At 46.1% G+C, this 25,600-nt stretch overlaps 1 protein-coding gene across 1 annotated transcript; it reads left to right on the top strand.

The window, feature by feature from the left end:
- Positions 1-3,677: 3,677 nt before the first annotated feature.
- On the top strand, positions 3,678-20,222 carry LOC108923763 (ATP-binding cassette sub-family G member 2-like). Its single transcript, XM_018734713.2, has 15 exons — positions 3,678-3,895; positions 5,180-5,239; positions 6,275-6,392; positions 6,856-7,011; positions 7,330-7,487; positions 7,810-7,961; positions 8,531-8,623; positions 8,733-8,887; positions 9,337-9,488; positions 10,537-10,626; positions 11,099-11,223; positions 13,646-13,800; positions 13,947-14,036; positions 14,413-14,465; positions 19,599-20,222. Exons 1-15 carry the CDS (start codon positions 3,768-3,770, stop codon positions 19,744-19,746), a joined length of 1,833 nt encoding a protein of 610 aa, XP_018590229.1. The 5' UTR covers positions 3,678-3,767; the 3' UTR covers positions 19,747-20,222.
- The last annotated feature ends 5,378 nt before the right edge of the window (positions 20,223-25,600 follow it).

Raw genomic sequence — 25,600 nt, 5'->3', positions numbered from 1 at the left:
AATGCGTATGTATCACCTCACAGTCTCGTAGGACACGGAGGTATAAAAGGAGCCAGCGGAGCAGAACTACTCGCGGATTCTTAATCAGCAGTTCTATGGTGCTCCCTTGGCAATTCGTAGTTTCTTGTTCCCTCAGTCTGTTAGTGTTTCCTAGGTGTTCATGTTCCAGTCCCGAGTGCCCGTCCCGTCAGTCCCTGCCTCTTGTTCTCCAGTCCTGGTCCATCGTTCCTGTCCGGTATTTCGTCACGTCTCGGGGTTGTGGTCAAACTCACTGAATAGTGTTTCACTGTTCACCATAGTTCAAACATCGTGTGTGTTTCCTGGTCTCGTGTTTCCTGTTTCACTTTCACCGAGTGTCTTGCAATACGCACAGTGCACTTCTAACATCACACTGCACGTGAGGTCATTTTGTACTTCGTCCGTGTCTGGACGTAATAGCAACGCGCGTCCGTGTCGGACTCCCGTCCGGACGCTACAGAAGAATCCGCCTGCTAATATGACTTCAGCAGAATGGCGTGAACTGGCGGAGCTGACAGAGGCGAACCAAGAACAACTCCGGGTTTTCACAAACGTCGCTCGCCGCATCACGGATCAATTGGAGTGGTTGACACGACTCCTCAGTCGCTGTGGGCGTGGCGCCAATCCGACCAGTTCAAAAACACATTATGATTGGCAGACATGTCTTCTTGATCATCTTGATGCCCCCTCGGGTCCCCGCGCTGAGCCTGCGGTTGCCCTATGTGACTCCCGTCCGGACGCTACAACTACCAGTGATGTAAGCTTCAAGTGTACAGCTTGTGTTAAGGAGTTTCATGTCTTGTTGGGTGGAAGCTGTCATTTGTGTCTCGTGTGGCTGTAGAGACTAGGTTGTGCCTCCTTTGGTTGACAAATATAGCAAAATTAATGTGATTCCTATGTAGGCAAGGAGCTGAGAAATTGGTTCATGCCTTTGTTTCAAGTAAGGTAAACTATTGCAATGCTTTATTTTCAAGCTGTCTGTACCAAACTATATCCAGGCAATAGTTGGTAAAAAATGCTGCTGCAAGAATTATTAGAACTGGGAAGTATGACTATATAACATCAATATTCAAATTGCTGCATTGGCTCCCAGTTGCATTTAGAGTTGATTATAAAATATTACTTCTGACCTATAAGACACTAAATGGCATTTCTCCAGCTTACCTTTGTGAAATTATCGATTCTTATATTCCAAGACGGTGTCTTTATTTATTGGATGCGGGTTACCTTAAAGTACCCTATAAATAAATAAATAAATAAATAAATGTAAGTACCTCTAATCAATAAGACCTCACTAGGAGGGCATGCCTTTAGCTATAGAGCACCTAAACTCTAGAATAGTCTGCCAGTTACTATCAGGAATGCCCCATCTCTCTCAACATTTAAATCCAAGATAAAGACTTACAGTACATGTTCACTCTTGCGTATCAATAACTAGTGCAATTCTTGTTGTCTGTTCTCTTTTTCATTTATTCATTGAGCTGATGCTTTTCTCCAAAGCAACTTACAACATTACCATAATCAAAGTTAATTACTTATTTGCAATATTTCTACTGGAGCAATTGAGGGTAAGTACCTTGCTCAAGGGTACTGCAGGCAGAGAGGGATATCAAACTTGCAACCTTTAAGTCCAAAGGCAGTAGCTCTAACCACTACGCCACCAGCTGGTGTATAACATATATATAATTTCAGTGTTTCCCAGCTTTTCCTCTGTATTAACCTCTGTAGTCTCGACAAGTCATCATTCACTAACAATTTGTTTCTTGTTGAATATTGTTTCCCTATCGTAAGACCTGAGGAGGCCGGCCGCCCGTGATACCAGCACTCCATACTGACTGAAGTTGATGGCCGCCCTTCCATGATGAAACAGCCATACCTCTGAACTGGGAAATCAAATTAACATTCATCTACAATGCTATTATTTTAGTAGTAGTACATTGACTTAAAGGTAATTTTTAATCTAGAATGCCCAGGATAAGTGGGTAGGCACTGGCACTTGAACCCCCAGAGGGTTTTTTTTCCCTTGATTTTCAGTTAGGAGCATTTTAGTCCATGGTGGGGTGTGGCAGCATAGCAGGTCTTGCCGAGGCCTACTTCATGGTTGGTCTGGGATTTGAGTCCTTCTTAGGGTGCCTTGCGGTGGACTGGAATCCCGTCTGGGGTGTGTCCCCTCCCCCTCCGGCCCTGCACTCTGCACTGCTGGGGTAGGTTCCGACTTGCCACGACCCTGCTTGGGACAAATGGTTATGGATATTGTGTAAGTATGTGAGAGTTTTTATTCCTTGCCTTTATTAGCAGTAGGCATACTTACAGCTTTAATAACTGCATGGATAATATATTTTAGTATATAGCCAACTATCTTATTTATTTGTCTTATCCCTTTGTTCAGCTCTTTCTGTCACTGTGTGAGAAAAGTGTTCTATAAAAATTTATTTAATTGAATAGTAATTGCAATTTGGGGGGTGCGGTGGCGCAGTGGGTTGGACCATGGTCCTGCTCTCCGGTGGGTCTGGGGTGCCTTGTGATGGACTGGTGTCCTGTTCTTGGTGTGTCCCCTCCCCCTCCAGCCTTACGCCCTGAGTTGCCGGGTAGGCTCTGGTTCCCCGTGACCCTGTATGGGACAAGCAGTTCTGAAAATGTGTGTGTGTGTGTGTGTGTGTGTGTGTGTGTGTGTGTGTGTAATTGCAATTTTGTCATGGTCATGGTGTTCAGGAAGGCGACGGACTCAGGCACAGATGGTGTTTTCCTTTTATTTGGAAAAACAGGGAGCAGGCAAAAGGATGGTCGAGGGATGTGCAAGGGTCAGGCGATCAGCAAACGTTGTTTAAAGGACTAGACAAGAATCGTGGTCGAAACAAGGACACGCAGAAAGTCGAAGAGTCAAAGGGAGTGGCAAGAAACACAGGTCGATTGGAAAGTAGCGGTTGCTCAAAGTGAGGTTCCGCATTGACATCTCCTCTCCGTTCCCCTTTATTCTTTCTCCCATCAGGGAGCAGCAGGTGTTGCCGATGTGCTGGCTGACGAGGATGCGACAAATTTATACACAATAATTGTACAAATAATTATATACTATAAAAGTCAAATAATTATATGCCATATTTAAAAGAGAAAAATACTAGGAAAGCAAAAGCTTAAGGTTCCCACAGTGGGAAAAATCCGTACAGGTCCAAGAGCTGGTAGCTGTCCTTCCTTGCCCTGCCCTGTTGGGTTTGCTACTAAGGACACAAAAATATTGGTGGATGTCCTATATTATTTCAGTGTTTGCCACTTGTGAATCTTCAGCTGTAGTATTACTCATAGAATTGACTGCCAGTGCTCTGCTCCTGTGGTGCCCTGGTGGATGGCCTTGCTCGCAAGTCCCCTCCTGTCCATGTGTACATCTACTGCTGTGCACATGACATAATATCATCATTGTCTTTTAGTGACAAAGCGTTAGATGTTCCAGACAGGAGTGTTGGCAATGATCCACCCGTGGCTTCACGCTCTCAGTGACGTTCCTCCTGAATCCAAAGTACAAGCTTATGTACACAAAGAGTCGGGCACAAAGGAAGGAAAACATATTTACTAGTTCTGAACTTCAAGTGATGTGGATTAGACAGGATTAGAGCTTCACTTGGCTGGGCTGATCTTCAAAAGGGTGTGAGCGGGAAACACTGAAATGCTGCTGTAACATAGGACCAGTGACAGGCATCGCTTTAGACAACGGAGCTAGACACGAGACTTCACTTTCTGAATCGTACCCTCTGGTCATGGAAGAGTGCAGCATGGACCTGTATGGACCCACCCTGACCTTCCAGAACCTTTGCTACTGCATCACAGAGAAGCAGGGATTCTTCTGCAGGAAGGGACACAAGAAGGACGTCCTGAAGGATGTCAGGTGTGTAAGAGACATGCATTCGGTGGTCACAAAGGGTTATAATGTTAGAACTTGGACAACAGTGCCATTTTGGAAAGGAATGTCTTCGCTTTTTGCTATTTTACATATTTAACAATCCCTTTCCCCATCATAAATTAAGGTCTTTTGTAGTTTTTATTGTTACTTTGACACTGCATGTTCTAGAAAGTTCTAAAATAGAAAGCACCTGTGTAGCTGTTAAATTTCCATAAGCAATGACTAAAAGAACTTGGATAACTTTTGTTTTGAGAGAAAGCAGAGATGGACGGATGAATATGTCATACCATAAAATAAAGTTAGACTTCCTGCAAGGTACTCACCTTAAATTGCCCCAGCTGTACAAATGATAGTAGGATGCAGTGGCCTCGTGGGTTCAACTAGTGCCTGCTGTGTGGTGGGTCTGGGGTTTAAGCCCTGCTTGGGGTGCCTTCGGCCAGACTGGCACTCTGTTCTGTGTGTTTCCTCTCCCTTTCGGCCTTGCGCCCTGTGTTTCTGGGTTAGGCTCCGGTTTGCCGCAACCCTGCTCGGGCAAGTGGTTTCAGACTGTGTGTGTATAAATGGGTAAATACTTGAAGGTAGCTTTAATATTGTAAGCTGCTTTGGAGAGAAGTGTAGGCTAAATGAGTAAATGTAAATTTTGTATTTAAGTTTTATTGTGCCTCATCTCAGATTCTCAAAAAAAAACAAGAATTTTGTAAAGAAACTATCAGTTCCAACAAAGTGAAGGCAGCTGGATTCCTACAACTCTCAACTGGCGAGCTCAGTGATATGTTGCTGTTTACACGCACACACACACACACACACTCTTTGATAGGGAATTATTATATTTAATAACAGAGACTTAATATGTTGATATGAGACAGATATGTGGCACAACACAACCAGCTCACAAGCTCTGCTTCTTTTTTGCCACTTTTCATGTCCCAAAACTAAATTTACATATGTAGTGTGAATCATGCATATCTTAAGTAAGTCACTTGTTCTATAACATTACAGTGGGTGGAACGAAAGGACTTGAATTCTGAGTTTTTTAGGGGTGAGGATTTGCTGATTTTTGACAGTTTTCAAGCGTCCTTGCTGAATTTATCTTTCAAGATCTATATCAGTTGCACGATTTCCAGCAGCTGCTGCCTTATGGGAAATAACTCATAACAATGAAAAAGGTCAGAATTTTACTGTAGTTTCAGGATCCCAGTGGATCACGTGTCGGTGTTCGTTAATTTTCCAGTGCTGAATTCAGTCAGATAAGACTTTTGTCTGTTGTAGTGGGATCATGAAGCCCGGGATGAACGCTATCATGGGCCCCACTGGAAGTGGAAAAACCTCGTGAGTAAATTTGTGTTATAATTGTAATATCACAGAATGGATTGCATAGTAACACAGGATTATAATTGTTATAATTACAGAGTTATTGTGCAGTCCATGCTGTGACAATACTAAAAAAAAGCAAAAAAAACTGGTTTCTCCCCAGCTGCTCTCTTAAATCACAACCAAAACTCCTTTCTTCATGATGTTAGAGTTAGGTTAACTAATCTTACAAATCTTGCAAAGAAATCTATTTTAATGTTGGGGTGTACACCAGAAGTTCCATCTGTAAACATATGGATGATGGAAGTGTTTAAATGTCTCCCACTTGAAAAATTGACATTTGATTTGCATCACAACTGTAATGAATTCTGGAATATATGTTCACCCTTATGAAAGTTATTGGAAAGTGCTCAATAATCATGACTGTGTTATATTGTTATCTATTGACCCTGAGCTCCTGCTCTATATATGTGGACATATTTGCATTTGCTCTTTGTATTCTTTTTTGCAACCTGTTGTAACCCTCTGCTGTTTTAAAGACCAATAAAATAAGCATAACACAGTACATTGTAAATCATTGTTACATAAAGTATTGGTGCTGAGGAGTTAATAGTAAGGGGGTGCGGTGGTGCAGTGGGTTGGACCGGGTCCTGCTCTCCTGTGGGTCTGGGGTTTGAATCCCACTTGGGGTGCCTTGCGATGGACTGGCGTCCCGTCCTGGGTGTGTTCACTGAGGCCTTACGCCCTGTGTTGCCGGGTTAGGCTCCGGTTCCCTGCGACCCCGTATGGGACAAGCGGTTCAGAAAGTGTGTGTGTGTGTGTGTGTGTGTGTGTGTGTGTGTGTGTGTGTGTGTGTTAACAGTAACCACTTATTTTATTGAAAATTAGTGTTTGTAATAACTTCACCCAAAGTAACATTGTCTTTTGTTTATCCAAAGTGTCATATTTTTTCACCTTTGCTTTTTGAATAGATTCCAATTGTGTAGTGAAACTGAAACTGACAAAGGGCTCCACCCTTTCTGAAGAGATCATTATCACATTCTCCTTGTGCAGGTTGCTGGATGTCATAGCAGGGAGGAAGGACCCTCAAGGACTTTGCTCTGGTGAGGTGTTGGTGGACAGCAAAGTTGTGACTTCTGACTTGAGACTAAGTTCTGCCTATGTTGTTCAGGTGAGCGGCTTCTGGCGTTAAGATGAGGTCAAAGGTCACCTGGCAATATAAGACCACAAGAAACGTTCTTTCAGATTTGACCTGATCTTTGATATATATATATACACACACACACACACATCTTCAATATATATATATATATATATATATGACATAAGAGCATGTTAGTCAATCAGGTAAAAATGAGGTTATGAAACACCAGTAATGTGGTTATGTAAGGTTTATTTTTTAAAAATACTCTTATTTTTTTCTGACAATCATCACGTTATCAGCAGCCTTTGTGCTCAAACCATGTGACAACCACCTGTCACGTCCAGTAGGCAAATTGCCGCCAAGCTCCAGTAACTGGCAGAAGCTTTTTATTTTCCCATTCTGTCGTGAAACTCTTGAACATTCTCGTAATTTGGGGGTCCATCCCTCTAAATATCCTTGTTGCACTCTGTGTTTCTCTCATTCATACCAGGATGACATTCTCATGGGCACTCTGACAGTCAGGGAGAACTTGGCCTTTTCTGTTAATCTGCGACTTCCTCCAGACCAGTTCTCCTCCCAAGACAAGGTGTTCAGAGTCAACAATGTTCTCGAGGAGTTGTGCTTGCAGGATTGTGCAGATACCAAGGTATTTCCAAACATGGCACACACACACCGGCATACATAGTGCCATTTTGTACAGCACAGACACACAAATGTAAATTGACCTGAGAAGAAAACAGGAGATGTATCACGCATGTAAGACAACTTAGCGTAAACAAATAGGGTCATCTCCCAAAATTCACCCGTTCAGGTTACTAGAATTCAACTTTACAGGGTCTTTCATTAAATACCTCGTGCATTGCCTTCATAAGGAGGAGGAAGAGTGTGTTGCACAGACCCATGTAGTCATGCACACAAGCTATTGCTCACCACAGTCCATCGACACACAGCTGTGGTTCTCCAGATTGGGACAGAATTTCTACGAGGAATTTCCGGAGGAGAGAGGAAGAGGTGCAGCATTGGGATGGAGCTCATCACGTCCCCATCACTACTCTTCCTTGATGAGCCCACCACTGGCCTGGATGCCAACACTGCCAACTCCATCATTGCTCTGCTTCAGAGGTCATTCTCATCTCTCTTCATGTCTTTAGAGCCTTATACGTATTATTATGATATTCTTATTTAGCTAACACTTGTGCTCAAGTTTACTTCCGTTGTTACATTAGGAAGCTTCCGGTGATTTACTAATGTTCACTGTGACAGTTTAGAGTAAATATCTTACTGAAGGTTACTACAGTAGAAGGTGGGATTCAAACCCAAAATTTTCAGATGGCAAGATGTTCCCTACATTAATGAAACAAACATTTATTCGCCATATTCTACTGGTGACCATTTACAAGAGTCATGCTCAAGCCTCCTGTAAATTTTTGTGTTCTAACTGCAGACTGTCGAGGAATGGGAAGACAATCATCTTCTCCATCCACCAGCCGCGATTCTCCATCTTCCGGCAGTTTGACCATCTAACCCTCATGAACAAGGGAGAGATCATCTATGCTGGGCCGGCAAACCAGGCTGTTGGGTACTTTGAGGATCTCGGTAAGGATTTGGAGAGTGAGAGAATGACATTACTGGATGGTAGAACGAGGTAAGTGTGGGGGCTCAAAGCCCCAATGTGGCTGACAGTAAAAGAGACTAGAGTGGGACACTGAGGAACATAAAATTAATCTCAAACCTTAATAAATACACATACAGCTATCTACAAAATGGGAGTTGACTTTGGGTGTGAAGGTCATCAGTGATGGAAACCCTTTTTCACATCACTCCTCCTCTTCTGTTCTTGGGAAAAAATGGTGTGAGTGCATGCAAGCCAAGAATATCCAGGGGACGGTTTTGCTATATCAAACACACACACACACACATTTTTCCGGAGGTTGGAAAAGGCTTTAAAAATAGAGCTTAAAATATGAAGATCAGATGGACAGTTAATTTAGGAAGGTCAGAAGATCCAATAGCAGAAGAACTCAAAGGGTGGTGGCGCTCTGCGGTGAATTACCATTAACTGAAGCGTTACTTTCTGCCTCTGCAATTAAATAAAAATATTTTTTTAATAATGTGATTTCTTTGATTTTGGTATTTTCCAAGACAATGTCTTTGTGCTTTTGCAGGATACAAATGCGAAGTGTTTAACAACCCTGCTGATTTCTTCTTGGACGTCATAAACGGAGAGATCGACCCTGTGCTTGGATTACCTGATGCAGGTGGAAACTCAGCTCATGTTGTGTTTCAGTCCAGTGTTAATGCAAGGAATGCACATCATTGCACTCTTTTTCTCCACTCTGCTTCTGTCTTCTTGGCTTGGTTGTCCAGTCTCGGGAGGAGAGGGCTCCCTGTCCCAGCTGTACCGGCAGTCACACTTCTGCAGGCAGCTGACAGAGCAACTAAAGCAGATGAAGCAGGCGGTGGAGCCTAGCGTGACGGCAGTGAGAGAACAGTCAAGCTACGCGACACCCTTCCTCTACCAGGTATCACTTCTGACCTCTCCACTCAAAGGTGCTGAAGTCCAAGGGAGGAGATACAATACAAAGCAGAGCTTGCACTTTTTTACATGTTTATAGAGCATGGTAGTTGTCACAATTTCAGTTCTGGGTAAGTACTACAGCTGAAGGTGAGAGTTGAGCCTAGGACTTTCACAGCAGAAAAATAAAATGTAATGGGGAAAACTGAATAAGACATAAATGAATACCACATCATGACTAATATAATATAGGAAAATTAAAAACTGAAATAATAATAACATAAGAATAAATTATAACGAAATTGAAAAAGTAAGTACACTCTAAACTCAAACATATTAAGGTAAATTTTCTATGGGGTTTTGAAAGAACTCCATATAAGGGCTGTGAAATCTTCTTATGTGTGTCTTTCGGCGCATATGAGTAGTTGGGAGTGTATAAATATAGCAATTTTTCAGCTACGTGTGGTTTGTGGCCGCACTGTGAAGAACATCTTGAGGAACCCACAGACGTCTTATGCACAGCTCATTCTCAACATCATCTTTGCTGTGCTGGTGGGTCTGATCTACTTCCAAATTCCTCACACCCTCCCCGAAGCACTGCAAAACAGGTAATATTGCACCACTGTACCAGCAAGCAAAACCCATTATGTAACCCCAGATTTACATTTACATTTCCATTTACACTTATTCATTTAGCAGACGCTTTTCTCCAAAGCGACGTACAGCTCATAGAAATGCACATCGCATTGGAAAAAGGCGTCACATTTCTCACCATTGATTCAACTTCCCCCACACTGTCATTGTCTGCATTGTACAACACTGTATCCTTGACTTTTATAACACAAATAGAAGCAGATCTTGTCCTCTGAGTCATCCCGCCCACACATTTTCATAATTTGCTAACTGTTTAATTTCCTACCCTTTCAAAAATGCATACATGCGAAATATTACAACCTTTATGTCTTCTGCCCATGTTCTATATATGTGGACGTATTTCCTGTTTCTTGGACCACTGTTTTTTTTTTTTTATGTTGTTGTGACCCAGGATGGTCATAAAACTAATGAATAAACATTCATACAACCATCCACTATCAATAATTGCTTGGCCATTGCATCGTTGCAGTGGTCCACAGTCTATCCAAGAAACATAGGGTGTGATGCACAGTACATCTGTCCTGGGTGAGATTCTAGTCCATGATGGGGCAAACACACTGTGGGCAATTTATAGTCGCCAGTTCACCTGAAACACATATCTTTAGATTGTGGGAGGAAACCGGAGCACTTGGAGGAAACCCACATGAACACATGGAGACCTTGCAAACTCCACAGGCTAAGCTGAATTCAATCCCCTGTCTAAATGCAGAGCCCAGCCACCTATTAAAAACTTTCACAGAAAACAATATAATTGTTTTCATACGTTCATGCATCTGGGCTGCAGTGACAGCAGTTTTTCTAATTGACTCAGGGGTTTTCTTGAGTTACTAAGAAGGAATTCCCAAAGACATGACTCACTGTTATCCGCCGTTGCCCTATTCTTCACCCATCCATTTTATGGCTTCATTGCTTGTGTTATCAGATATGTCTTCTCTACTTTGGTGATCCACCCTTGTCGCTCACACAAGCGGGTAACACTCATGGTGTGTTTCCTACGAGCAGGATAGGAGCGTTCTTCTTTCTCATCATCAACATGGTCTTCGGAAACCTGTCTGCAGTAGAGCTCTTTATTAATGAGAGAGCTCTTTTCATGTAAGCATGATAAACATATGTTTCTCTTCTGGTTTGCCATTCTTGTGTACAGTGTCTGTGTTGCTGCCAGTTACAGTGTATTTTATTTTCACTCCTTTTACAATAATCGTCCCTTTATTGTATTCATTAAAAATGTAATTTAAAAAAAAATTCTTTTATTTACCGATCATTGTTTGGAGTTGAGGGGGTGCGGTGGCGCAGTGGGTTGGACCGGGTCCTGCTCTCCGGTGGGTCTGGGGTTTGAGTCCCGCTTGGGGTGCCTTGCGACGGACTGGCGTCCCGTCCTGGGTGTGTCCCCTGCCCCTCCGGCCTTACGCCCTGTGTTGCCGGGTAGGCTCCGGTTCCCCCGTGACCCCGTATGGGATGAGCGGTTCTGAAAGTGTGTGTGTGTGTGTGTGTGTGTTTGGAGTGATAATGTGTTTTTATGTTTAAAGTACTAATGGAGTCCCTCTGAATTCTCTCCATCCCACAGCCACGAGAACTCCAGTGGATATTATCGCACTTCTGTCTACTTCCTGTCCAAGGTGTTTGCGGATCTTGTCCCTAATCGCATCGTTCCAGTATTTATTTTCTCCAGCATTGCTTACTATATGATGGGTGAGTGGGAGTGCCAGATCTCCCTGTGCTCATCCTTCAAATTTACTGTTACCTAGAAGCCCACAGTTCACACTTTCGAAATATCCCCAATAAAAAAACTAGACTCGGAATTCTTTCTCACATTCACAGATTTACCACACAATTTGTCCAACATTTAAAATGGAGGAATAATTTTCTTATTGGATTTTAGTAATTTTAGAGTAAGTAACTTGTTGTATGGTACTATAGTGGAAGGGATTCAAACATGGGTCCCTCTGCCTGTACCAAACACACAAACGCACTTTTCCTTTTCACACTACCAATCCCTGGTTATCTTCTTACTCTAAGCATTCACCCAATTCCTGACAAATCACTTTCTAAATTCACTGAACCTACATTACAAATATGTCTTCACCTAAGACTATTACCATAAAACCCAGTAAACGCACACATCTTTATTCCTCATTCATACAGTACACACTCTTAGATTTATTCGTTTACATTTACTCATTTGCCAGACACTTCATAGCAACTTGCCGCTCCAAGTGAACAAAAGTGCATTTTACACCCATTAAACAAGCGGCTGCCTTTAAAGCTGACAGGAAATAAAAAAGCAATTGTGATAAGAAAAGTGATAGATAATGCAGAACAGGTTTATGTGGCCAACAGGAGACCAAGAAAGAAGTGAGTATGAAAGAGATATGTTTTGAAACCCTCCATGAATGTTGAAAGGAGCTCAGCAGTTCTGCGAAAGATAGGAAGCTCATTCCACCACAATATATTCAAAGCTGTGACCTTTGGGCTTTTGATTTTAGACCTCTCGTGCATGGGTTCACCAAGCAGCCAGAGGTGGAGGAGTATAGCATTGTCCTTGGGTTGCAAAGAGTGATCAGGGCCTCTAGGTATCGAGAAGTACATCTGTTGATTGCATTGTAGACCATAACCAGACTGTTGAACTTGGTTCAAGCAGTTACAGGAATCCAGTAGAGAGAGACGAAGTGAGGAGATACGTAGAAATGCTTTGGCCAGTCCAACATACCTCACACAGTGGCATTTTGCATCAACTAGAAAGGTTTAATGGCAGAAGTTGGAAGATCAGACAAGAGGGTGTTGCAGTAGCTGGCAGTAAACGAGTGAAATTAGAGAGCTGCTAAGTTTGATAACAAGTTAGGTCCTAGTTGCTAGGAGTTGAAGGATCTTTGAGAGGTTGAGTTGTAGGTGGTGGTCAGTCATCCAAGAAGAGATGTCTGAGAGGCAAACTGTGATATAAGAGAATATGTCTGAAGTGACTAAGAGAAAAGGGAAGAAGAGCTGGGTATCAACAGTATAACAGTGATAGGAGGACCTCATGACAGAGCCAAGGGAAGAGGTGTCATTGGAGAAGAGTAAAGGCCCTTGTGGAACACCAGCTGAGAGCGATTGATGGGGGAAACAGGGAGCCATGCCAAAGACCCTCTTAGGATTTGTCTGACAGATATGAATGAAACCATTTCAGTGCTGATGCTTTGATACCAGTATGTCAAAGACAGGAAAGCAGGATCTAGTAGTTAACAGTGTCAAGTGCAACATGGAAGTTGAGTAGAATGAGGACCAAGGGCAGGAAGGCCACTCTAGTTGACTGAAGAGCTTCTGACCTGCAAGAAAGGCAGTCTCGGTGGAATGGCTGACCTCAAATCCAGACTGAGCACCATCAAAGAGATAATTCTGGGTAAATAATACATGTACGTTGCATGTTCAAGAGTTTCTGAGAAAAAAACAAAAGAAGAGAGAAACTAGCCTGAAATTATCAACTAAGTTTGGGTCCAGCGAGGATTTCTCATAAAGTGATGAGAAACGGGAAGTTAAAGATAGATGGGAAGGAACCACAGAAAAACAAGGAGTTAATGATAGTAGAGATCACAAAAAAAGTCTGGCACGGAGAAAATGGGGGCTCTATGTGTGAGCAGAGATTTCACCTTGAGTGAGGAAAATAAATGCAGGGAATGAGGCTTGGCGAGGAGTCCGAACACAGATGGGGTACACTTACATTTTTTTAGTTAGCTGACACTTTCTGCCCAAAGAAACTTACAGTTATTTATCCATTTATAGAGATGGGAAATTTTACTGGAGCAATTTAAGGTTAGTACTTTTCTGAAGGTTGCTTCAACTACAGGGGGGATTTGAATGTGCAACCTTTGGGTCCAAATAAAGCAAATCTAATCACTACGTTACTAGCTGTCCAGGTGTAGGTACACTTATCACATAGCATAATAATACTAATTCTGCAACATTTTTAAAACATATTCTTCCTCCACATACAAAGTGAATTCACTCTCCACAACTCCAAGCCCACAACAGAAATGGCAATGAGACTGATGAAGTGCTGCCATCAATCACTTGGACAGTGACTACAGTATAAAATGCAGCAGTCTGGACCAACATGTTCATGTTCCTTCTCTCTCAGGACTGAAGACAGATGTTGAGGCCTTCCTCTTGTTTGCTCTCACTATGAGCCTGGTGAGCCTGTCAGCTGTGGGTCTTGCCTTCCTGGTGAGTGCCAGCGTGTCCTCCTTTGCCATGGCGAACATCCTCATCGCTCTGCCCTTCGTCTTTATGATGGTGAGATCCGACAAATACAGGAAACCTTAGTTTTCCTGATGATACTGATGGCCATAATGATGATAAAGGTTGTTCAACCATTAAATCTTGTAAGGTGGCTGCCACCATGGGTCAGCACCTTATTGCCAGTCTGTCTACTCCCCCAGGTTTTTGGTGGCTTCCTTGTGAACCTTAACTCCATGCTCAGCTGGATGTCATGGATGAAATGGGCCAGTATATTTCGCTATGGACTGGAGGTGAAAGGAAATTGAATCTTAAATCTACTACGCATTCTTCTTCTCCCTTTTACAGAGAACTTGAATTTCTTCAAGGAAAAGTCAGATGGACATGCATGATATCGTTAGTTTCTCATCTTGGAAATATAGGGGTTCAGTGGGTGGCACTATGACCTCTTGGGTAGTGGGGTTCATATCCAGCCCTAGTTCTGTTTTTGAGAAGCACGCACCTTCCGAGACATACTGTAGGTGTTTCACATATACAAACTTTATCTTCTTGAGGTAGCGACTCATTAGGAATATATCCATGTAGTTATTCGCAGGTATCTGCACTGAAGTATCTTCATTGAAAGGTTAGACTTCCTTTTTTTGTACTTTTCTGTTTTTCCTCACGTAGGCAGTGACTATCAACGAGATGAGGGGCCAGGTGTTCACCGATAACTATACAGTGTAAGTCCCAACTCTCTCTGTTTCATGCAATAAGCAGCAAGGATGTTTTATCTTTAAAGACATTAAGAGCATTGATATATACCTATTCCTCACATAAGAGGGTGATTTGTTCCATGAAATCACCCCATTTGGTGAATTCCTGTTGTGTGGGGATCAAATGGCCATAATTTTTTATAGAAAATGGTATTTGGGCAAAAATATGTCACCTAAAATCACACTGAATTTAGCTTTTTGAATAAAAATTGTCATGTCGTATTCAGGGATCCAGCCGGCGGGCTCAGCTGCAGGTGTGTTCAGTTGGGCAGGTGATTAGGGGCATGACAATAATGACAATTCCCAGATTTTTTGTAATGTTTTTACAAAGGATGCTTGTTTGAGGGTGCTATTGGGGAGGTATGTTAACAGAAAATGTTAAAGTATTGCAGGGTGCACCCTAGAGAGAGGCCTCTTGATAATTTGGCTTAGAGATGTTAATGAAAATGTTCACAATTAAAAATTCAGTATTACTCTGCAGTACGAATGGCTTGATCATTTGGTATCATGAACACTGAAAGTCATATTAGAGGAAAATGTTTGCTATATTACATAATAGAAATAGTAGTGTTGAATATGATATTTCAGTTATTTATATTTATCTTAATTGGTGGTTATGACTCCTCCGTGAACCGCCACCTTACCGTGGTGGAGGGGTTTGAGTGCCTGAATGAGTCCAGGAGCTATGTTGTCTGGGGCTATATGCCCCTGGTAGGGTCTCCCATGGCAGACAGGTCCTGGATGACAGACGAGACAAAGCGCGGTTCAAAAACCCCTTATGACGGAAAAATCAAGGCTTTCGTTTACCCCGCCCGGTATGGGGTCACCGGGGCCCCACCCTGGAGCCAGGCCTGGGGGGGGGGGCTCGCATGCGAGCGCCTGGTGGCCAGGTCTATGCCCACGGGGCCTGGCCGGGCTCAGCCCGAAGCCATGACGTGGAGCCGCTCTTCGGTGGGCTCACCACCTGCCGGAGAAACCGTAAGGGGCCGGTGCGTTGTGATTTGGATGGTGGTCGGGGCCGAGTGCCCGGCCGACCCAAACCTCGGGCGCCAACTCTGGTTTTTGAGTCACCTCACTGGCGGGGAAGGAGCCTGAGCTGGTGCGGGAAGTCGAGAGATACCGTCTAGATATAGTCGGGCTCACTTCCACTCATAGCTTGGGTTCTGGAACCACTCTCCTCGATCGGGGGTGGACTCTCCACTATTCTGGCGTTGCCCAAGGTGAGAGGCGGCGGGCTGGTGTGGGCTTATTAATAGCCCCCCAGTTCAGCCGCCATGTGTTGGAGTCTACCCCGGTGAATGAGAGGGTCGTCTCCCTACGCCTTCGGGTCAGGGAACGGTCTCTCACTGTCGTTTGTGCTTATGCGCCTAGCGGCAGTGTAGAGTACCTGGCCTTTTTAGAGTCCCTGGGGGGCGTGCTGGAAAGCGCTCCCACTGGGGACTCTGTCGTTCTACTGGGAGACTTTAACGCCCACGTGGGCAGCGACAGTGATACCTGGAGGGGCGTGATTGGGAGGAACGGCCTCCCTGATCTGAACCCGAGCGGTGAGTTGTTATTGGATTTCTGTGCTAGTCGCGGTTTATCCATAACGAACACCATGTTCATGCATAAGGGTGTCCATCAGTGCACTTGGCACCAGGACACCCTAGGTCGGAGGTCGATGATCGACTTTGTAGTCGTTTCTTCTGACCTTCGGCCATATGTCTTGGACACTCGGGTGAAGAGAGGGGCTGAGCTGTCAACTGATCACCACCTGGTGGTGAGTTGGATTCGATGGCAGGGGAAAAAGCTGGACAGACCTGGCAGGCCCAAACGCATACTGAGGGTCTGTTGGGAACGTTTGGCGGAGGCCCCTGTCAGAGAGGTCTTCAACTCCCACCTCCGACAGAGCTTCAACCAGGTCCCGAGGGAGGTGGGGGACATTGAGTCTGAATGGACTATGTTCCGCGCCTCCATTGTCGGGGCGGCGGTTCGGAGCTGCGGCCATAAGGTCTCCGGCGCCTGTCGCGGCGGCAATCCCCGAACATGGTGGTGGACACCGGAAGTAAGGGATGCCGTCAAGCTGAAGAAGGAGTTCTATCGGGCCTGGCTGGCTCATGGGACTCCTGAAGCAGCTGACGGGTACCGACGGGCCAAACGGAGCGCGGCTCTGGCAGTCGCCGCGGCAAAAACTCGGGCTTGGGAGGAGTTCGGTGAGGCCATGGAGGAAGACTTTCGGTCGGCCTCAAAGAGATTCTGGCAAACCGTCCGGCGACTCAGAGGGGAGAAGCGGTGTTCCACGAACACTGTTTACAGTGGAAGTGGTGCGCTGCTGACCTCAGCTGAGGATGTTCTCGGGCAGTGGAAGGAGTACTTTGAGGATCTCCTCAATCCCTCCGACACGCCTTCCGTAGAGGAAGCTGAGGCTGGGGACTTGGAGGGGGACTCGTCCATTACCCTAGCTGAAGTTGCTGAGGTAGTCAAAAAACTCCTCGGTGGCAAGGCTCCGGGGGTGGATGAGATCCGCCCCGAGTTTCTCAAGTCTCTGGATGTTGTGGGGCTGTCTTGGCTGACACGCCTCTGCAGCATCGCGTGGAGTTCGGGAACGGTGCCTCTGGACTGGCAGACCGGGGTGGTGGTCCCTCTTTTTAAGAAGGGGGACCGGAGATTGTGTTCCAACTACAGGGGGATCACACTCCTTAGCCTCCCTGGGAAAGTCTATGCCAGGGTACTGGAAAGGAGAATCCGACCGATAGTCGAACCTCGGATTCAGGAGGAGCAATGCGGTTTTCGCGCTGGCCGTGGAACACTGGACCAGCTCTATACCCTCACTAGGGTGCTGGAGGGTTCGTGGGAGTTTGCCCAACCAGTCCATATGTGTTTTGTGGACCTGGAGAAGGCATTCGACCGTGTCCCTCGTGGCATCCTGTGGGGGGTACTTCGGGATTATGGGGTTCGGGGCTCGTTGCTACAGGCTGTTCGTTCCCTGTATGACCGGAGTAGGAGCTTGGTTCGTATTGCCGGCAGTAAGTCAGACCTGTTCCCGGTGCACGTTGGACTCCGCCAGGGCTGCCCTTTGTCACCGATTCTGTTCATTATCTTCATGGACAGAATTTCTAGGCGCAGTCAGGGAACGGAGGGTGTCTGTTTTGGTGGCCGCGAGATCTCGTCTCTGCTTTTTGCGGACGATGTGGTCCTGCTGGCTTCATCAAGTCAAGACTTGCAGCGTGCACTGGGGAGGTTTGCAGCCGAGTGCGAAGCGGCGGGGATGAGAATCAGCACCTCCAAATCCGAGGCCATGGTTCTCAGTCGGAAAAAGGTGGATTGCCCCCTCCGGGTTAGGGGGGAGTTGCTCCCTCAAGTGGAGGAGTTTAAGTATCTCGGGGTCTTGTTCACGAGTGAGGGAAAAATGGAGCGGCAGGTCGACAGACGGATCGGTGCGGCATCCGCAGTAATGCGGTCATTGTACCGGTCTGTTGTGGAGTCGTAAGGCGAAGCTCTCAATTTACCGGTCGATCTACGTTCCTACCCTCACCTATGGTCATGAACTCTGGATCATGACCGAAAGAATGAGATCGCGGATACAAGCGGCAGAAATGAGTTTCCTCTGCAGAGTGGCTGGGCGCACCCTTAGGGATAGGGTGAGGAGCTCAGTCACCCGGGAGGAGCTCGGAGTAGAGCCGCTGCTCCTCCGCATCGAGAGGAGCCAGTTGAGGTGGCTCGGGCATCTGTTCCGGATGCCTCCTGGACGCGTCCCTGGGGAGGTGTTCCGGGCTTGTCCCACTGGGAGGAGGCCTCGGAGCAGACCCAGGACACGTTGGAGAGACTATGTCTCCCGGCTTGCCTGGGAACGCCTTGGGGTTCCCCCAGAGGAACTGGAGGAGGTGTGCGGGGAGAGGGAAGTCTGGAGGACTCTGCTCGGACTGCTGCCCCCGCAACCCGGCCCCGGATAAAAGCGGAGGAAGATGGATGGATGGATGGATGGTGGTTATGACTGGCTGAGACTGTCAGGTAGGAATATATAGCTGCTGTTAAAGAAGTAGTTTGACCATGTTGAAAATTTGAAGGAAAATAACACCATTTGGGGGGGGTGCTGTGGCTCAGTGGGTTGGACCACAGTCCTGCCTTCCAGTGGGTCTGGGGTTCAAGTCCCGCTTGGGGTGCCTTGCGATGGACTGGCGTCCCGTCCTGGGTGTGTCCCCTCCCCCTCCGGCCTTACGCCCTGTGTTACCGGGTAGGCTCCGGTTCCCCGTGACCCCGCTTGGGATGAGCGGTTCTGAAAATGTGTGTGTGTGTGTGTGTGTGTGTAACACCATTTGAGGGACAAAAACATGTCCGAATTAGAGCACTATCGCTCTATCACTGTTCCAAAATGTCTGATACAAGCCGAATTACATATTAGTTGCGGAAGTTAAAACGGTCATGTATCAGGCCTTTGTACTGAAAAACACCCTTTGTGTAAAAAGCCCATTTTTAAAAGAACTGAGTTTGTATTTACATATAGTTGCGCCGGTGTTATCGCTGAGTGGGACCTCATTGTGTGAGGGCTGAGTGTGTCACAATATAGACAACATTTCTAATGGATTATACTTTATTTGCTATATTATTACCATAGTATGTGGAGGGCGGGGGCACAGTGGTGCAGTGTGTTTGGCTGGGGCCTGCTCCCTGGTGGGTCCTGGGTTCAAGTCCTGCTTAGGGTGCCTTGTGATGGACTGGTGTCTCATTCTGGGTGTGTCCCCTCCAGCTGTACTCCCTGTGTTGCTGGGTTAGGCCCTGGTTTGCTGTAACCCTCCTTGGGAGAAGTGATTGTAGTGTGGGTATGTGTTATCATAGCAAAACAAAAGTGGTTGGAGCTACTCCCTTTGGGTCCATAAGTTGCAGGTTTGATCTCCACCTCTAGCTGTCATACCCTTGAGCAAAGTACTTGCCCATAATTGTTCCAGTAAAATTACCCAGCTCTGTAAATGGGTAAATAATTTTAACCTTAACAGTGTAAGTTGCTTTGGAGAAAAATATCAGCTAAATTAATTGATTCCATATGATCATTTCAGCTCTGTGAAATGTTTCTATATTTTACTGTAACTTTTTATTTTTCTGTTTTTTCACCTCACCTGCCAGCTTGACAGGAGAAATGTACTTGAAGATGCAAGGCATTGACTACAGCCTCTGGGGCTTTTGGCAGAATGAGATTGCCCTGCTGGGCATCATGTCGGTGTGCATGCTGCTGGCCTACATCCAGCTGCTCAGGATCAACCGCTGGAAGTGAAGAAGCTCAGCAGTTTACAAACTTACCAATCAAGCTACCAACTTTTCTACTACTTCACAAATACTTACGCCACCTGCTGTAAAATCATGGAGGGAGCATCTGGTATTACCGAAAAATACGGAATTAAACTTAAATACAAAATAAACTAGGATATTATGATATTTTCATACCATCCTACTCCGAAGCATCCTTTTTGTTACATGATCTAGCTACTCAGAGTTCGATAAATAATTTTTTTTGAATACATTTACACAGTGAAAAATAAAAATGCTTTAGTTCAGATATCTGATTCTACTACTTGTACTGTTGTTTTATAAAGGCATGTAGGGCTATTGCTCAGCACCAGCTGTGAAGAGTCAACTGATTACTAGGTGTTGTGGTGGTTTTGTTATCACTGTATTGCCCTTAACAAAACTGGTAAATCCCCCTCATTGCTGCCTTGTGGCTGGTCACTGCCCGGACCAGAAACACCCTGATGTGTCATCAAAATCAATGTTTAAAAAAAATAATTAAATTTTTATCTTTAATAAATTCATGGCTAAATTGATGCTTTTATTGGTGACTTTGGTGTTAATGTAAGTTCTTTATACACAACTTTATACAGTATCGATATAGACACTAGTGGTTTCTTTGGCTTTTGACGGTGAGGTTCAACTGTTTTTTGTTCCGAGCTTCATGTCTTGTGTATGCTCCTGTGCTTTTTTTCATCAGATCTTGGTTTTTGTCACATCCTGGGGATCCTCCCTGTGGACAAGCCTCCCCACGTGCCGCATTTTCTTCCCTTGTTCAGCAATTCACTCCACATATACATTGCATCTAGTTAGAGCAGCAGGTTCTGTAGTGGTTAGTTCCATCACCTTTAGCCTCAGAGGACTCAGGTTCAAATCTCACCTCCTGCTCTAATACCCTTATCAAGGTACTTGGCCTCAAAATATGTCTGGTTTTTGTTTAAAAAGGTAAATAAGTAACTTCGGAGCAAAGCGTCAACTAAATAGACCGCAAGCAACACACTGTTAGCAAATGCTCAAGATGGTTAGCTCTGCTATTGAGGTAAAGGAGTATCATCTTAATGTGAACCACAAAAGAAACAGTGAGGTTAGGTTATATTAACTGAACCTCTACATTTTCAGAAGCAGCAACTGAACTAAATAAAATTATAAGTCAATTAATATTTATTCATTTAGCTGATGCTTTTCTCCAAAGCGACTTACAATGTTAAGCTACCTACAGTTATTTACCCATTTCTACAGCTGGGCAATTTTACAATAAGTACCTTGCTACTCCAGCAAAAGGTGGGATTTGCACATGATTTGCATCTTTAGGTGCAAAGGCAATAGTTTCAACCCCTACACTACCAGCTGCCCCTATTAGTTAATAAATAACATCATTAATCATCATTAATCAATGAATAAATAAGAAGCATTTGTACATAGACGTACATTTTTCGTAATTTATTACAGTTAAAAAATTCAGACTTTCAAAAGCACATACTTTTTCAGACATTTTGTTTACTAAGACTAAATAGAACAAAAACAAGCCCTTGAGGTGGGTCCTAAGGACCAGGACTGAGAAGCAGTGCTCCAAATCATGCTTGGAGTGGGTTGTTTCACACTGGCACCCTCTACAGCTCGTCTTTTTCCTCTTCCTCACAAAGACACGCAGCTCTCTGGCTGTTCATGAAGGACTTGCAGCCCAAGGTCCACACCATGTTAAACAGGGCATAGGCCACTGCCCCACATAGAAACACAGATTAAAAACCAATGATTACTCAAACCCGTCCGTGAACCGTCACCTTACCGTGGTGGAGGGGTTTGAGTGCCTGAATGAGTCCAGGAGCTATGTTGCCTGGGGTTATATGCCCCTGGTAGGGTCTCCCATGGCAAACAGGTCCTGGATGACAGACGAGACAAAGCGCGGTTCAAAAACCCCTTATGAAGAAAATAAAATCAAGGCTTTCGTTTACCCCGCCCGGTATGGGGTCACCGGGGCCCCACCCCGGAGCCAGGCCTGGGAGGTGAGAGGCGGCGGGCGGGTGTGGGCTTATTAATAGCCCCCCAGTTTAGCCGCCATGTGTTGGAGTCTACCCCGGTGAATGAGAGGGTCATCTCCCTGTGCCTTCGGGTTAGGGAACGGTCTCTCACTGTCGTTTGTGCTTATGCGCCTAGTGGCAGTGTAGAGTACCCGGCCTTCTTGGAGTCCCTGGAGGGTGTGCTGGAAAGCGCTCCCACTGGGGACTCTGTCGTTCTACTAGGGGACTTTAACGCCCACGTGGGCAGCGACAGTGACACCTGGAGGGGCGTGATTGGGAGGAACGGCCTCCCTGATCTGAACCCGAGCGGTGAGTTGTTATTGAATTTCTGTTTTAGTCACGGTTTATCCATAACGAACACCATGTTCATGCATAAGGGTGTCCATCAGTGCACTTGGCACCAGGACACCCTAGGTCGGAGGTCGATGATCGACTTTGTAGTCGTTTCTTCTGACCTTCGGCCATATGTCTTGGACACTCGGGTGAAGAGAGGGGCTGAGCTGTCAACTGATCACCACCTGGTGGTGAGTTGGATTCGATGGCGGGGGAAAAAACTGGACAGACCTGGCAGGCCCAAACGCATAGTGAGGGTCTGTTGGGAACGTTTGGCGGAGGCCCCTGTCAGAGAGGTCTTCAACTCCCACCTCCGACAGAGCTTCAACCATGTCCCGAGGGAGGTGGGGGACATTGAGTCTGAATGGACTATGTTCCGCGCCTCCATTGTCAGGGCGGCGGTTCGGAGCTGCGGCCATAAGGTCTCCGGCGCCTGTCGCAGTGGCAATCCCCGAACACGGTGGTGGACACCGGAGGTAAAGGATGCCGTCAAGCTGAAGAAGGAGTTCTATCGGGCCTGGCTGGCTCATGGGACTCCTGAAGCAGCTGACGGGTACCGACGGGCCAAACGGAGCGCGGCTCTGGCAGTCGCCGCGGCAAAAACTCGGGCCTGGGAGGAGTTCGGTGAGGAAGGAGGAAGACTTTCGGTCGGCCTCAAAGAGATTCTGGCAAACCGTCCGGCGACTCAGAGGGGGGACGCGGTGTTCCACAAACACTGTTTACAGTGGAAGTGGTGCGCTGCTGACCTGAGCTGAGGATGTCCTCAGGCAGTGGAAGGAGTACTTTGAGGATCTCCTCAATCCCTCCGACACGCCTTCCGTAGAGGAAGCTGAGGCTGGGGACTTGGAGGGGGACTCGTCCATTACCCTAGCTGAAGTTGCTGAGGTAGTCAAAAAAACTCCTCGGTGGCAAGGCTCCGGGGGTGGATGAGATCCGCCCCGAGTTTCTCAAGTCTCTGGATGTTGTGGGGCTGTCTTGGCTGACACGCCTCTGCAGCATCGCGTGGAGTTCGGGAACGGTGCCTCTGGACTGGCAGACCGGGGTGGTGGTCCCTCTTTTTAAGAAGGGGGACCGGAGATTGTGTTCCAACTACAGGGGGATCACACTCCTTAGCCTCCCTGGGAAAGTCTATGCCGGGGTACTGGAAAGGAGAATCCGACCGATAGTCGAACCTCGGATTCAGGAGGAGCAATGCGGTTTTCGCGCTGGCCGTGGAACACTGGACCAGCTCTATACCCTCACTAGGGTGTTGGAGGGTTCGTGGGAGTTTGCCCAACCAGTCCATATGTGTTTTATGGACCTGGAGAAGGCATTCGACTGTGTCCCTCGTGGCATCCTATGGGAGGTACTTCGGGATTATGGGGTTCGGGGCTCACTGCTACGGGCTGTTCATTCCTTGTATGACCGGAGCAGGAGCTTGGTTCGCATTGCCAGCAGTAAGTCAGACCTGTTCCCGGTGCATGTTCGACTCCGCCAGGGCTGCCCTTTGTCACCGATTCTGTTCATTATCTTCATGGACAGAATTTCTAGGTGCAGCCAGGGAACGGAGGGTGTCTGTTTTGGCGGCCGCAGGATCTCGTCTCTGCTTTTTGCGGATGATGTGGTCCTGTTGGCTTCATCAAGTCAAGACTTGCAGCGCGCACTGGGGAGGTTTGCAGCCGAGTGCGAAGCGGCGGGGATGAGAATCAGCACCTCCAAATCCGAGGCCATGGTTCTCAGTCGGAAAAAGGTGGATTGCCCCCTCTGGGTTAGGGGGGAGTTGCTCCCTCAAGTGGAGGAGTTTAAGTATCTCGGGGTCTTGTTCACGAGTGAGGGAAAAATGGAGCGGCAGGTTGACGGACGGATCGGTGCAGCGTCCGCAGTAATGCGGTCATTGTACCGGTCTGTTGTGGTGAAGAGGGAGCTGAGTCGTAAGGCGAAGCTCTCAATTTACCGGTCGATCTACGTTCCTACCCTCACCTATGGTCATGAACTCTGGATCATGACCGAAAGAATGAGATCGCGGATACAAGCGGTAGAAATGAGTTTCCTCTGCAGAGTGGCTGGGCGCACCCTTAGGGATAGGGTGAGGAGCTCAGTCACCCGGGAGGAGCTCGGAGTAGAGCCGCTGCTCCTCCGCATCGAGAGGAGCCAGTTGAGGTGGCTCGGGCATCTGTTCCAGATGCCTCCTGGACGCGTCCCTGGGGAGGTGTTCCGGGCTTGTCCCACTGGGAGGAGGCCTCGGAGCAGACCCAGGACACGTTGGAGAGACTATGTCTCCCGGCTTGCCTGGGAACGCCTTGGGGTTTCCCGAGAGGAACTGGAGGAGGTGTGCGGGGAGAGGGAAGTCTGGAGGACTCTGCTCGGACTGCTGCCCCCGCGACCCGGCCCCGGATAGCGGAGGAAGATGGATGGATGGATTTTGTAATTCTGTGTCACCTGTTTGTTTGCCTATAAACACTGGAGGCAAATTCCTTGTGTGCATTAGTACACTTTGCCAATGAAACTTATTCTGATATTGAATATATAAATCTATTACTATATATAAAAAAAGGGATTTAATCTTTGTTGAAAGTGATTTATGCACTGCTTTTCCTGCTTAGTTTAAAGGACGTCCTGCATGATAAACAGGAATCTATGGAATGCATGGAATTGTTGATCCGATAAAATCATGCAAAACAGGATATATTGTGCAGCAAATGCACCTATTGTAAATCTAAAAGAGAATGAATTGAGTCTACACTGGTGATATGTAAATAAGACATATCTGGTATTTCAACAAAGAAGGTTTCTGATGTGTTGCGACAGTCTGTCAAACAAGCTGCATAATGCTGATGTTAACATTTTCCATACAGTGTGTGTGCATGAGTAAAAGTATATAAACAAGGAACAAACTCCTGTACAGAAGATCTCCCTGTAGGCTCTTGTGAGTATGCAGATAGAGTCCCCAACATCATGAAATAAAGCTTGCTGAATGTTATTCTCTCACCCTGCCATGACTTTTGATTTTGCAGCTACCACAGTGGACAACTCAGTCATTTCAACTACTTCATCATCTAATAACCTGGGAGTAATGGTTCACTCAAGTCTGTCCTCCTTTCAGCATACCGAAGTCGTAACCTTGTGCTGCAGATACATAACACTTGTAGGATCCGCCCTTATCTCGCTATCTCGGCCCTGTGAAACTAGGTATCTGTTGATCCAGATCATGGTGATATCTTGTCTGGATTCCTTCACCTGTATCCTGAATGGCTGTCCTGGTTCAGTGAGCTCAAGAGGACATTTGGCAGGTGTTTACCAGATCAAGGGCCTTAAAGGAGAGCAAACAGCATGGTACAGAAATGGACCTAATTAACACTTGTAGCAGATTTGAGTATGACAATTGACCATTCATTTGTTAACCAGGTCAGGAAAATTAAACTTCTGCATACGTCATTTTACTAGCACGTTGATTTGTGATAAAAATTTAACAGAGACAATAGAGCTATCGCATCATTTACAAAAATAATCTAT

The sequence above is a fragment of the Scleropages formosus genome, chromosome 3, assembly GCF_900964775.1.
Source record: "Scleropages formosus chromosome 3, fSclFor1.1, whole genome shotgun sequence".
NCBI classification, from domain to species: Eukaryota; Metazoa; Chordata; class Actinopteri; order Osteoglossiformes; family Osteoglossidae; genus Scleropages; species Scleropages formosus.
Note: the sequence above shows the minus strand (reverse complement) of the source record. Positions and strands in the feature narration are given on the sequence as shown.

Bases quoted from the DNA above. Each gene is read 5' to 3' on its own strand.
- LOC108923763 (XM_018734713.2), top strand. From the start codon at position 3,768: ATGGAAGAGTGCAGCATGGACCTGTATGGACCCACCCTGACCTTCCAG. The intron at 6,393-6,855 runs GTGAGCGGCTTC...CATTCATACCAG, and splicing joins GTTCTGCCTATGTTGTTCAG to GATGACATTCTCATGGGCAC. The intron at 10,627-11,098 runs GTAAGCATGATA...TCCATCCCACAG, and splicing joins AATGAGAGAGCTCTTTTCAT to CCACGAGAACTCCAGTGGAT.